This window comes from Rattus rattus, chromosome 8 (genome assembly GCF_011064425.1).
Source record: "Rattus rattus isolate New Zealand chromosome 8, Rrattus_CSIRO_v1, whole genome shotgun sequence".
Lineage (NCBI taxonomy): Eukaryota > Metazoa > Chordata > Mammalia > Rodentia > Muridae > Rattus > Rattus rattus.
The window spans coordinates 22,546,533-22,560,269 of NC_046161.1; the positions used below are offsets into that span (position 1 = coordinate 22,546,533).

Here is a 13,737-nt window from a genome sequence, read left to right on the forward strand (position 1 = left end):
AATGGCCATTCAGAGCCTGCCCCACATGTGGCCCATATATATCCAGCCACCAAAACTAGGTAAGATTGATGAAGCTAAAAAATGCATGCTGAAAGGGACTGGATATAGATCTCTCCTGACAGACACAGCCAGAGCATGTCCAGTACAGAGGTCAATGTAGTAGCAAACCACTGAACTGTGAACAGGACCCCCTTGGAGTGGGGGTGCGAGGAAGGATTGAAAGAGTTGAAGGAACTTGCAACCCTTCAAACAATGCCAACCAACCAGAGCTTCCGGGGACCAAACCACTACCGTAAGACTATACATGGACTGACTCAGGGCTCCAACAGCATATGTAGCAGAGTATAGCCTTGTTGGGGCACCTGGGGAAGGGGAAGCCCTTGGTCCTGCCAAGGTTGGACCCCCAGTGCAGGGAAATATGTGGAGGCAATAAGGGGGGGATGTATAGGGGGAATACCCATATGGGGGAGGGGGAGAAGGAGGGGAGGCAATGAGGGCTTACGGACAGGAATCCGGGAAGGGGAAATAACATTTGAATTTTAAATAAAGAATATATCTAGTAAAAAAAAAATTTTAAAAAAAAAAAGAAAAGGGGGAGGAGGATAGGATAGTGGACTTATGGCTGAGAAACCAGGAAAGGGGATAACATTTGAAATTTAAAGAAAAAATATCCAATAAAAAAAAAAACTTAAAAAAATAAAGAACACTGCTCTTCCAGAGGACCCGAGTTTCACTCCCAGCAACCACATGGCAGCTCACAATCATCTATAGTGGGATCTGATGCCCTTTTCTGGTGTGTCTGAAGACAGCTACACACACACACACACACACACACACACACACACACACAATGAATAAATAATTCTTTAAAAAAATGAAAAAAACCTTTTAGCTAAACTAAGAAAAATAGAAGACTCTACTAAAATCAGAAACTAAACAGTACATGGTTACTAATTTTATAGAAGTCATAAAAGGGGAGCGTGGATGCCTCCTCAACCCTTCTCTCAGAAAAAAAAAAAAAAAAAAGCTTATTTAAATACAGACTCAAGAACTAGTCAGCATGCAGGGAGTGAGTAACTGTCAGATTCTCGGCCATAAGTGAGACATCTTCACCACATCCCTGCCACCCATGACTCAGAAAAATCCCAAAACAAAAGGCAGGAAGGTAACAAGAGGCAGACGTTAGGGCAGTTGCTATGTCCTGGAGAGGAGTCAGTTTTCTTCAGGTGCACAGCACCCCCCACACACAAACACAACAGTTGGTGGGCCATGCACTAATGGATGGCCCCAAACCCATATATATGGGCAGTTCAAATTGAAGAATGCATATTTATGTTTTATAAATACAAACTAATTCATATATATACACACATACACACATCACACACATATATACATATGTGTGTGTATATATACATATATATATGTATATATATATATGGAGAAGAGAGGAAATTGGAAACGGGATATGACATGGTTTGCAAGAGGAGGTCCAGAAGTTACTGAAGTCAGGAATGCAAGTGTATATGGTTAAAATTAAATAGCATATATGTATGAAATCGTCAAATGATAAATGAAAGTATTATGGTTTTTAAAAAAGAACTTTAAACAACTATATACAATTGAGCAACCTAGATGAAATACATGAATTCCTTAGAAATATATAATTCCTAGAAATACAGTAAATCATGAAGAAAAAGAAAGTGCATACACACCTGTACTGGTAGAGAGTCTGTATCAGTAATCAAGAACCTCCCAGTCAAGAAAAGTCCAGGACCACAGGCCCCACTGATGAATTGTATTTTTATTACTTCTTTTTTTTTTTTTAAATAAGTTTCAACTGTATAGCCCAGGCTGCCCTGGACCTAACTATGGCCAAACTGACCTTCAACTTACTCTGTAGCCAGGGTGTCCTTGAACACTCAATCTTCCTGCTTCTGTCTCCCTAGCATTAAGATTAGACTCAGCGTCTCTATTAAATACTGAAAGCAGAATTAACACCAGTTGAAGTTCAGAAATACTTCCTATATTATTCAATGGAGTCAGTACCACCAAGCCAGAGAACACTATCAACAGACAAAACAAAACAAAACAAAACAAAACAAAGCACTAGCCAGCAGCTTCCAGGTGGCAGAGGGAGGCAGAACTCTGTAAATTTAATATCTGCCTGGTCCACATTGTAAGTTCCAGGTAAGCGGGGCTATAAAGTGAGCCACTGTCCCAAAACAAACAAAAGCACTACAAACTAAACCTTGATTCAAAGGATTACACACCAAGAGCAAATAAGATTAAATTCTGGGATGTAAGGATAACCAATACAAAACCCAATATAAACCATATTCTGAAAATTAAGGGAAATGTCACACAATCTCCTTTTTATACATAAAAGGCACTTGACAGAATTCAATGGACTTGAAGAATAAAAACATTCAACAAACTAGGAACCACCTCAACATAATAAAGCCCGAGTAGGAGAAGCCCAGGGCCAATGCCACACTCAGAGATGAACAACCACAACCCTTTCCTCTACACACAAGCAGGACAAAGACTCCTTCTTCACTGACTCTGCTCAATACAGTTCCAGTCCCAGCTAAAGCATTAGTCAAGCGGAAACAAGCTCACACAAAAGTTAAACATTAAATCATGACTACTTGCACACACATGAGCATCAACAACTTAATGTAATGAAAATCATCAACAACTCCACAGACAGACAACAGTGTTACCACTGGTTTATGAGCCAACTCACGAGTTTATGGGACAAAGATCAATGAACAAAAGTGAAATCAGTTCTATCTCTATACGCAACCAACGATCAATTCCAAACAGTATTAAAAAGAATGGAATAAGAATTTAGAGAAGGAATTGATATACTACAAATTGATACTATAAGAAAGAAAAGAAGATAGCAATGAAGAAAGAAATTCTGGGTCCAATCGTTATTAGAGCCACTGTTTTTTAAGTCAGTGCTGTCCAGTGCTTTATGGGTGCCAGGAAATCCCTATCACAACCCCAAGGCTGTTGCTGAAATAGAAAAAGAAAATCTAAAATTCACCCGAACTCTGGACACCTAGGAGCCACACAATGTACAAAGGTTATAGAGACCTCCCACTTCTGGCTTCAAAACGTACTACAAAGCCAGTTACCAAAGCAATGGGAGGCTGGCACGATAGCATTGTCTATTGAAATTATTTTTAATGTTTATTGGCTTTTAAATTTTTCTTCACGCAATATATTTTGATCATATTCTTTCTCCTCTTCCAACTCCACCTAGCTCTTCCCCACCTCCCTACCCACCCAAAACTCCATGTTCTTTCTCTCTCAGCCAGTAAAAAAAGAAAATTAAAAACAAAGATAAAAATACCAAAGCAAGACAAATAACAAAAGACAACAAGCATACGGTCTACTCGTGTTGTCCAGCTACTCCTACGCATGGTGCCTGCCCTGCAGTGGGGTTCTCACTCCACTGGGAAAAACTGATCTTCCCTCTCCTAGCCATTGTAAAGGATGCTTGCTTAGAGGTGAACTCTGTGTCCATTTCCCCTTGTCCATGTTGCAATTGTATGGCTTGAATTTATTCAGGTCTTGTGCATGCTGCCCCAGTTTCTGAGTTCTTTGCATCAGTCTCTTAGGTGTGGAGTCAACCAGCATGTCTGTCAAAACTATGACGGACACAGACATTTAGCCCATTCTGGAAGCTGCCACTTTGGTCAAATGATGCATTCTTTGCTGTACAGAAACCGTTTAGCTTCGTGACGTCCCATTTACCAGTTGTTGGTCTATGCTATGGGACTCCATTAGGAAAGTCCTTTCCTGTGTCCATGAGTTCAAGTGAATCCTCTACACTCTCTTCGACCAGATTCAAAGTATCTTATGCTGTGCTCTCCTATTCATTTGGAGTTCAGTTTTGTAAAAGGTGATAGATATAAATCTATTTTCATTCTTCAGCCTGCAGCCATCCAGTTTGACAGCACCACTGTTGAAGATTCCATTTTTTCCACAGTGGTTTTTTTTCTTCTTTGGCAAAAAGTGGGTGTCCATAGGTGTGTAGTTACGTCTAGGTCTTCGATTCTATTCCATTGACCAATGTCTGCTTTGGTTCCAACATCATGCTGATTTTACTAGTATGGCTCTGTAATGCAACTTGAAACATGATATAGTGATGATGCCAACATTTCTTTTAGCATTCAGGATCATTTTAGCTGCCCTGGGTATCTTGTGTTCCCGTATGGAAGTTTGAGGGTTTTTTCCCCCCCATAAAGAATTGTGTTAGAATCTTGATGGAGATGGCACTGAATCTGTAGATTGCTTTTGGCAGGATGGCCGTTTTTACTATATTATCCTCCTGTCCCGAGAGCATGAGAGGTCTTTCCATCTTCTGTAATGTTCTCCAATGCCTTAAAGACTTCATTACACAAGTCTTAAGGCTATCATGAAAGGTACTGTTTTCCTGGTTTCTTTCTCAGTATGTTTGCCATTTGTATATAGGAAAGATACTGATTTTGTATTACTTTTGTATTCAGCTGCTTTTCTGAAAGCGTTTCTCAGCTGTATAAGTTTTCTGGTGGAGTGCTTAGGAGACATCTTCCTTTTCTATTTGTATCCCCTTGATCCTCTTCAACTTTCTTACTGCTCCAGCTAAGACTTTAAATACTACAATGAGGTGGTGTGTAGAGAGTGGACATCCTTGTCTTCTACCTGATTTTAGTAGAAATGCTTTGAGTTTCTCTCTGCTTGGGATAATGTTGACTGCGGACTTGCAGTAGAGCCTGTATTATGTTAAGACGCCTCCCTCGTATCCCTCATCTTTCTCATTTTTAGTAACTGATAGAACTCCTGCTCTTGCACTATACCTGCTCTCCCCTGAAGCCCACATGTCCCTCCTAGGGGATGTCAAGTGTCCTTGAAGTTATGTGTGGCATTTCTACAGATGGTCTGGATCACTTCCCAATTCCAGTGGTTCCACATTTTCCTGAATTAGAAGGTTAGATGTTTGAATTGTGTCGAACTTAATAAACTGACGTCATAACCATAAGTGGTTATTAAGAAAGAGAACCTCTGAAAGGTGACTAGATCATGAGGATGGAGTCTTCACCTGTGGATTAGTGTTTCTGTGAAAATGTCATGGGGTTGGGAGGGACTTTAGAGATGAAGGACTTCTCTAGTATAGGTGAGCCATCCAAGGTGGGAAAGGGGACAGAGGAGACAACCAGATGAGGTTGGAGGATTGAATGACTGAGTGACTGACTGACTGAGTGACTGAGTGACTTAGTGACTGAGTAAGTGAGTGAGTGAGTGACTGAGTGACTGAGTGAGTGAGTGAGTGAGTGAGTGAGTGAGTGAGTGAGTGAGTGAGTGAGTGACTGACTGACTGACTGACTGACTGACTGACTGACTGACTGACTGGCTGGCTGGCTGGCTGACTGGCTGACTGACTGCGTGACTGCTTAGTTGACTGATTGACTGATTGGATTTCTCACTCTCTGAACTTTCCAGCTTTCCTGGGGTTTGAAGCTGTCATGCAGTAGTCCCCCCTTAGCTGTTATTTTCAGCCATCATACAACAGCTCCCCGTTACCTGTCCTTTCCACCATAGAACAGTTTCCCCTTAGCTGCTGTTTTTAAGCCATCATATAATAGTGGGCTTGTGTTTCAGGATTCAATTATATATGACAAGTGATGGTATGGGAATATGAGATGGAAAACTCTATATACAAATCATATGTTTTAAATTGTGCATAAATTCAAAGGGAGGAGCAATCTGATGAAAGGTGGCAATGTTCCCTCATGTTCAACCTGACTGTAAATCATCTTTGTCCAGGGGGTCCGTGCTGTATACAACCTGCCTGTCAGTCACTTAGTGGCCACATCAGTTTTGGATGAATTTCAGGCCTGCACTGCTTGGGTATACATAGCCCGGGCACTACTTTAAAATAGAGCCAAAGTATAAGACTAGAAATCCCAGGGGGCGAGAGAGATGGATCCGTGGTTAAGAGCACTAGCTGTTCTTCCATAGGTCAAGGGTTCAGTTTCCAGCACCCACAGTTCACTGCTGTCTATAACTACATGGAATATAATTCCCTCTTCTGGTGTGCAAACAGAAATGCATACAAAATATCCCTATGCATAATATAAATGAAGAAATCATTTTTAAAATATCAGAGATCCAGGTGACTTATTACAGTGCACTGCTATAATTGTTCTATTTTATGATGCTATTATTGTTAATGTCTTAGTCTGTCTGATCCATGTAAACTTTGTAGGGAACCCCAGAGTCAGCTCAAGACACCCCAAGACTATGTTCTCAGCACAAATATTTATTTGCCCCAAATGGACAGAGAGCATGGATAAAGGACAAAGACAGGAGATAGAGGAAGAGGGAAAGGGGAATGGACCAAGGGAGAAGGAAGAAAAGAGAGCAAGAAAGAGGGGCAAAAGCATTTGTGCCATGGAGGTGGGGGACAAAGGATTCCCTGTGGTTAGAGAGAGACAGATGTGGCCCATAGGCAAATGGTGGTTAATAAAGGTAAAATGGGAAACCTGTGTTAGGATGAGGCATTTAATTTTAATTGGTCATGTTAATTAGGTGAACAAAAGGGGGCATTTGATTGCTGGACTTCAATACTTTAATACCTGGACCTTTGTAGTCAGCATCAGGAAGAGAAATTGACTAAGTAAGGGAATAGACCTTGGAGGGTTAGCTTTACAAATGCAATCTAATGGTTTTTAGCAAGGCAGAGGAAACTGGGAAGACAGGTAGGGTTCGCCAAAGCAATGCTCACCACGCTCAAGCCAGAGTCCCTTCAAACTCCATTGCCCGTGTATGTGAATAGCAACATGTTATATATGTAAGGTTTACCCCTATGTGTGGTCTCAGGCACCCATTAAGGTTTTGGAATATATATCTCCCCTCTAATAAGGACGCTTAATATATATTTAATGATGTTTAACTTTGTATTCGAAAGGGTCAGTTTTTGTTACATACATCATACACAATAAAAGAGCAAATGAAACAACTGTGCTGTAGCCATGAACGAAATTGGTTATTCTATTCATATCTCCAGAAACCCTTTCACTGCTGCTCCCTCCACATAATACTGCACCATCTAAGGGACCCCATGAACCTGGGAAAAGCTAGGCCAAGAGCTTCCAAACTTCCCGGTTCTTTCCTATTCAGTAAACAAAATGGCAGGACACCCAGTCACATCTGATGTACAATCTCAAATCTTCTACAAATAGGCAACAGTTTGTAAATATACACATGGCTCAATTGATATTGGGGTATATTTATATATAAACGGTTTCCCTTGCTTATCTGGCTTTCAAACCAACCTTGATAACCTGTTTCACCTCGCTGTTTATTTTAACTCATGTTGCTATGGATGTTCCAAACCATTAACCCGAGAGTGATGTTTTTTAAAATCAGTGCACTAGTTTCTAATGCTGTACTAATTTTTAATATCATTCTATGTGGTTTTACACAGCAACTGGGCTAATTAATCCCATTCCTGCTTGTTTATTACTTGTAACTGTAACATAAAATAGTAAGATTCTTTCTCCCAAAGTCTCATCTGAATATATTTGTTTTGAACAGTCAGAGTGAATTGGACAGCATAGGGCTGTACTTTAAAAAGATGTCAATTAGAGCTTTATACTTACCCAAAATTCCTATGTCCCATCTTGGGCCTTTCCATGTGTGCTGTGCTCTGTGTGGTCACTGTGTTGCTGAGACTCTGACAGATTGATGCTTCATTTCCTGAGGCATCCTATTTGCAGCTCTGACTGGCAGACTCATGCAGGTCCCCGTACCCGCCTGTTATGTCAGCCCTGGCTGGGACCACAGTAGGATCACGCTCTTTGAAAACACAAGTACCGGAGGCCCTGATGTTCTAAACTGAGCTCTCACAGAGTGGTGAAGAATGTGCCCTTGTGGTGAGAAGTTCAGGACCCTCATCTGTGAGCTTGCCGAGGACTGCATGCTATTTAGAAGGCAGGCAGAAGATCATAAAGCCTTTTTTTTTCCCTTTTACCTGAAGCGGCACCACCCTGGACATCAGGTGGTCAAAGTAAAGATCCACTGCCTTAGTGAAGCCAGGGTAAGTTGTTCTTAGCTTCATGTCAGGGTCTTGGAGGAGCCAGCTTGGAGACAGAAGTGAGGAAAAGGGATATCAGTGTCACACTCTGTGGGTTTGCTTGGGCAGGCTAGCGAGCAGGGAGAAGGAAGCAGCTTTAACCCCCTTGAGAATGAGTCTGGAGAGCAGGTCTGGCCAGGGCTAATTACCACCCCACCGCCTCCAACTAGCTAGGAAGTCAGGAAGCTATGCACGCAGTCCAGAGGCAGACACGCCACAGTGCCAGCCTGCACACCGAATGCCTTGGGAAGTTTGGGTTAAATCTCACGGCTACAGATGCTCTCAACTATCCACCAGAGCGAGAAGGGCAAAGCCTGGTCTTCAAGTATTTACACTAATGGTCTACACGGGTATCAGAGCACTCCTGGAACCCCAGCACACCGCTGAAGCAGGGAAATCACGATCTTAAAACCAGCCTGAGCTAAATAGTGGGTTGGCTGGCCTGCGCAGACAGACCCTATCCCAAGGCTGGGAGAAAGGCAATGTCAAAAGGATTGCAAATCCCTGGGACTAGAGAAGCCCAGATTCGACCTTCCAGGATGCCCCAGAAAAACGATCCTGATAGAGTTGTGAGATGCTGTCAGAGGGACTTATGAGCCTAGGCCCTGCAGTCTGCCACCAGGGCAGCAGCAGGAGGGCAAAACGAAGTCTTCCCTGATCTGAGGAGGTCACAGATTGCAACAGAAACTCAGCACCAGGGGCTGGCTCCAAAGCTAAAGCCAAAGGGTTTCCCATCCAGTGAAGTAAGAAACAGGTTTTCTAACAAGAGGCTCTGATGTCTCCCTCCCCCTAGCTCAGAAACACTGAACAGTGACAGAAACATATCAGGGAATGTCAGTCGAAAATGAAAGGCTAAAGGGGCTGTCTCCCCTAACCTGACCTGCATATCCTGATCTATCGAAGAGGCCTATATCCCCAAAGCACTGACACCCTACCCTCCTGAGAATCCCTCACGAATAGGTAGGTGCCCACTCCGTGGCAACGGAAGACAGATCTAAGAGTCCCCACTGCTTCTAATTTAAGACTTAAACCCTCTTGTCCTCCTATGCCCAGCTCCAGCTGAGACCGAGAAAACTGCTGACAGTGGCACAGGTGTCTAATCCGCAGTAAGGGCCAAGCAGCTTGTGTGCTCACAGCTCTGCCTGAGACGCTGTGCCAGGTCAGAATGATCCTGGGTGCTGGACAAAAGACAAGCTGTGCCCCTCCACCCCACCCCACCCCCGATGGAAGGGCAGGCCGCGCTGGAAACAGACAGCAGATAAGGTCTGGGCCTAGTGCTTTGTGCTGTGAGGACAGAGTTCCCCAAGCCACTTCCAGAACCAAGACGTTCGGCCTCCTTTCCTCTGGGGACAGCACGGGTGGGCGGAGCCTGTGGCTAGCCACCTGTGATTGGTGCTGTAAGAGCAGAGACAGTGCAGATGGGCGGAGCCTGTGGCTAGCCCCCTGTGATTGGTGCTGTAAGAGCAGAGACAGTGCAGATGGGCGGAGCCTGAGGCTAGCCACCTGTGATTGGTGCTGTAAGAGCAGAGACAGTGCAGATGGGCGGAGCCTGTGGCTAGTCCCCTGAGATTGGTGCTGTAAGGACAATGATGATTACCCTTGATAAGTTGGAACTTCTTTTTTTGCTAGAAAATGAAGGCAGTCTTGCTAAGGAAGAGGAGTGGATGTGGGCCCACATGATACCCATCCAGACATCACTCCCAGAGCATACTGACCTTACTAGAAACTGCACTTAGGAAGAACAGACCCAGGAGAACTGAGGACAAAACCACAAAGACAGACTCCACTACACTACAGCAACACCTGGGGTTTTAATAAATCACCAGCAATATCTCTACAAAACAGGGCGGTTTGGTTTGTCTCATTTGGTATTGATGGGCAGATCAGATAAGTAACCTGCCTGGGTGCCTCTCCAGGTGATCAGAACAATGAAATGCCTCCAGGTAGAGAACTTTCAACTGCAGCCGCCTCACACATAGAAGGACCCAAGGTTACTCAACAAGGGCAGTGACGGCAGCATTGTGCCAATGGCCCTGTGTCAGTGGCACCCGCTTCAAAGAGGAAATTCTGCACAGAATGAAAACTACCTCAAAACAAAATTAAGCCAATGCCTGTAAGCAGCCAGACCCCTCCAGCTTGGAGACCCACACTGCCCTCTCTCACCTGGGCAAGCCCCCGAGGTCAATCTCACTACAGATGTAGGGCCCTGGTCGCAGAATCACCCACAGGCCAATCTTTGCAGCCAGCCAGATAAAGGCCCTAGGGAGAGAAAGAAAGTCAGCCCTGAGGATCTAGAATATGGCTAGATATGGGAGGAACCACAGGCGCTTTGGGTATCAAACTTCCCTGCTCCTCCCTGCTCCTCCCTGCTCCTTCCTCTCCCACTCAGGGAACCTGGGGTAAGTGGGGCTTGGACAAAGCTCAGCACTGCAAGGGATCCCTGCACAACATAGGGGGCCAGAAGCCCAGGGAGCTGGGTATGCACTGCGTCCTTGCATCAGGACCACTCACGCAGACCCACTGGGAGTTGTCAGAAAAAGTACAGGAACTTTGCATCCAGTAGCAGCCCAATTCCATCCCAGGTATATGAACCCCAACACAGAATCTGATAAGATCTGGGATCTTGACTCTCTGGACTGTAGTGAAAAGGGGGATAGGAACCTGTAGGCTGAGAACCCTGGGTAATATACAGATGGGGAGCATCCAGGCCCTGAGTTCAAAGCCTTTCTCAGCATCCTAAGAACAAGGCTCCAGACCCAGTCCTCAGTTTCCCAAAACAGAGTCAAGACAGAACATCGTGATGGCTCTTCATCAACCCCAAATAACTTCCCATTCCAGACTAGGCCCAGAAGCCCCGAGACTACATACTCTAGGTCCAGATTCCCAGAGAAGTCGAATTTGCCTCTCTCTGGCTCATGGAGGTTCCATGGCACATAGCTGTAAAGGACAAGATAAGTTCAGGTCAGTTTGTTCATCCACATAAGCACATTTAGTCCAACACCCATTATGATGGCTAAAGAGACAGTTTTCAATAACTTCAGACCTCAGAACCTGACATGAGGACAATAGAGACTGCAAGGCAAGCTCTAGGAAGAATATCACATCTCCTTAGGAGGACAGAGAGTCAACTTGACTAAGGTGAAGTATGAGATATTGGGAGTAAAAAGTCAGGTTCTGTGACCCCAGGTTAGAACGCACTGCGGTATTCTTAAGACCTTTAGGGGTCCTCTAAGAAGTTGCCCATATTTCTCTCAACAGTGCTCTGATTTATAAAAAAAAAAAAAAAGTGTCCCTTTTATAACTGTCTTCAAAGCTAGTTCACACATCACTCAAGGTAGCCCACTTCCTTGATTTATAATCATACCATTTTTGCCTAATAATGGAGAATTTTAACCTGTTGGTCCTTTTTATTTCATAGAGATAGCCCCAAATATACATTAGCAGTTTTGAAAACAAAGCCATAAAAAAAGATCAATGCTATTCATAACTGGGCCTGTTTGTATTTATTTCTATTAATTTTGTGTATATGTGTCACGGGGGGGACAGGAGGTATGGGCATGTGAGTTCAGGTTCTCACAAAGACCAAAGGTGTCTCTGGAGCTGGAATTACGGGCAGGTTATGAGGAAGACACGGACGCTGGGAACCAAAGGAAGGTCACTCTAAACTGCCAAGCCACCTTGGCCAACCTCTGAACCTATTTTTCTGATGACTTTCACAGTCTACATTTCGTCTGGTGCCTGCCAAGGAGCAGCCACCAGACTGGATGCAGGGATGATAAGTGCAGCCATCCAAAGGTCTTCCCAGAAAATAAATGCTGAGTTGCTGAGAGGCTGCAGCCCTTGAAGAAGACTACACGCGGCCAGGGCTACACATGTGGGAAGTGGAAGGTGCTTGTGTAAAACATCACTGGTCAATCTAGACAGAGTGGAGCACACCCGCAATCCCAGCATTCAAGACTCCACTCGGGGAGGACAGTCTGAAGCCACCCTGGGCTGTGTAGCTTCGAAAGAAAGAAAGAAAGAAAGAAAGAAAGAAAGAAAGAAAGAAAGGAAGGAAGGAAGGAAGGAAGGAAGGAAGGAAGGAAGGAAGGAAGGAAGGAAGATAGAAGATAGAAGATAGATAGATAAGAAAGTTGCTTGTAGTATGTGTTCATAACAACAGAAATGTAGAGACACTAGTAGTGCATAGCTACCATGGAAAAGTCACTTGAAAAGACAGGGAGATGACAGTTCTCCACAAGCCATGGGGGGCACCAGGACACAGCAGAGTTTAGACAGTCTGACTATGAGACTATGAGTGGTCAGCCTTCAGAATGGAGAAAAGGCAAGTTTACTTATTCAAGCCACAAAATGAATAAACAAGCCACCTCCTCTATGCTCCACACTGACTCCCCCCACCCCACCCCCCCCCCCCCACCCCCACCCCCGCACTACTTGGTTGCATCTCCTGTACCTCAGCTGTAGGGATTCTATAGAACGTGCAAACCTAAGCAAGCAGTGTAGGCTGACTTCCTGTAATAGCTTTCTTCCTGCAAACATTTTTGCACAGGCCCTTGTGGTAGCCAGGTTTGGTGGAGGGATGGGGAGTCAGCACTTACGTAGTAAGGGTATTCAAGCCACAGGCTTTCAGTTTGAGCAGGCGGTCCCTCCAGTATTCCCTGGGCACACGGAAATAGTGTATGGATCCCCCCAAAATCTGAATGGTGGAGTCCTCCAGCATGAAGTTTGGGCCTTTTGTTCGAAGTCCCAGGCGCTGACGTTGGAGCCATAGGGGAAGCACAGAGGTCCAGTTCAACCTGGAAAAACAAAAGCCCTCATGCAGCCTAGAGTTTCCACGGCAGTGAGCACTAGTACAGAGATACACACTGTGTCCTTCTCTCCTTCACAAATCTTCTGTTTTCTCTCTTTCACCTGCTCCCAGGGTGGTCAGGGAAAGCTCCCACCTTCCCACTTAGCCAAACCTTGAAAGGTGACTTTCTTCATTACTACTTCCTGGGCTGGGCCCCACTGCAGGGGAAGAGCAAGCAGATGCTGCAGCCAGGAACAAGACAGACAGGACGTTCAACATGAAGACACGTAGGCTAAAAGGAGAGAGGATGAGGAAGGGTCATACTACTTGAGGAAGTCCTCTCTAGTGTCACGGACACAGGAGCAGCTGCAGCTCACGGGGTCCTACTACTGCCAGTTGCTCTAAGCCATCAGACTAGACATTAAAGCGAGAGCTACTAAAACAGTACCTCAGAGCCCCCTCCCGGTCACAGCTGCCCACCTTGGGATTCAGATACCTAGAAAGAGGTGTCGGGGTTAAATGGCATCTATTCACTGACCACATATGACGTTCTTAATTATCTTCTGTGAATCTAGTATCAACCAAGGGTTAACACAGCATGGCAGGGGCATGCCCAGGAAGGCTATGGGGGCAGCTGCAGTCCATGAAAAGGTTCCTATTGATGTCTCAGTGGTTGAATGGCCAAGAGGAGCTCACCTTGTTTCTCGTAATTTATATGGCTACAAGACTCTCTCCTTATCTACACTTTTGAAGGTCAAGACAAAAAGTCAACACAAACAGGTTTAGGGAAGTTGAAGACAGAAAATACAAGCACAAG

General features: G+C 44.6%; 1 protein-coding gene across 1 annotated transcript in view; it reads right to left on the bottom strand.

Annotated features, from left to right (window-relative positions):
• The window catches only part of LOC116907268 (beta-galactosidase-1-like protein 2), a 33,955-nt gene extending 20,539 nt beyond the window's left edge, over positions 1 to 13,416 (bottom strand). Inside the window, exons 1-6 of the mRNA XM_032910223.1 lie at positions 13,369 to 13,416; positions 13,093 to 13,212; positions 12,730 to 12,927; positions 11,000 to 11,068; positions 10,295 to 10,390; positions 8,030 to 8,138 (exon numbers count right to left, since the gene is read on the bottom strand). Of these exons, the coding sequence (XP_032766114.1) occupies positions 8,030 to 8,138; positions 10,295 to 10,390; positions 11,000 to 11,068; positions 12,730 to 12,927; positions 13,093 to 13,199 (579 nt within the window). The 5' untranslated portion in view covers positions 13,200 to 13,212; positions 13,369 to 13,416. The remainder of the gene's footprint in view (positions 1 to 8,029; positions 8,139 to 10,294; positions 10,391 to 10,999; positions 11,069 to 12,729; positions 12,928 to 13,092; positions 13,213 to 13,368) is intronic.
• Positions 13,417 to 13,737: the final 321 nt, after the last annotated feature.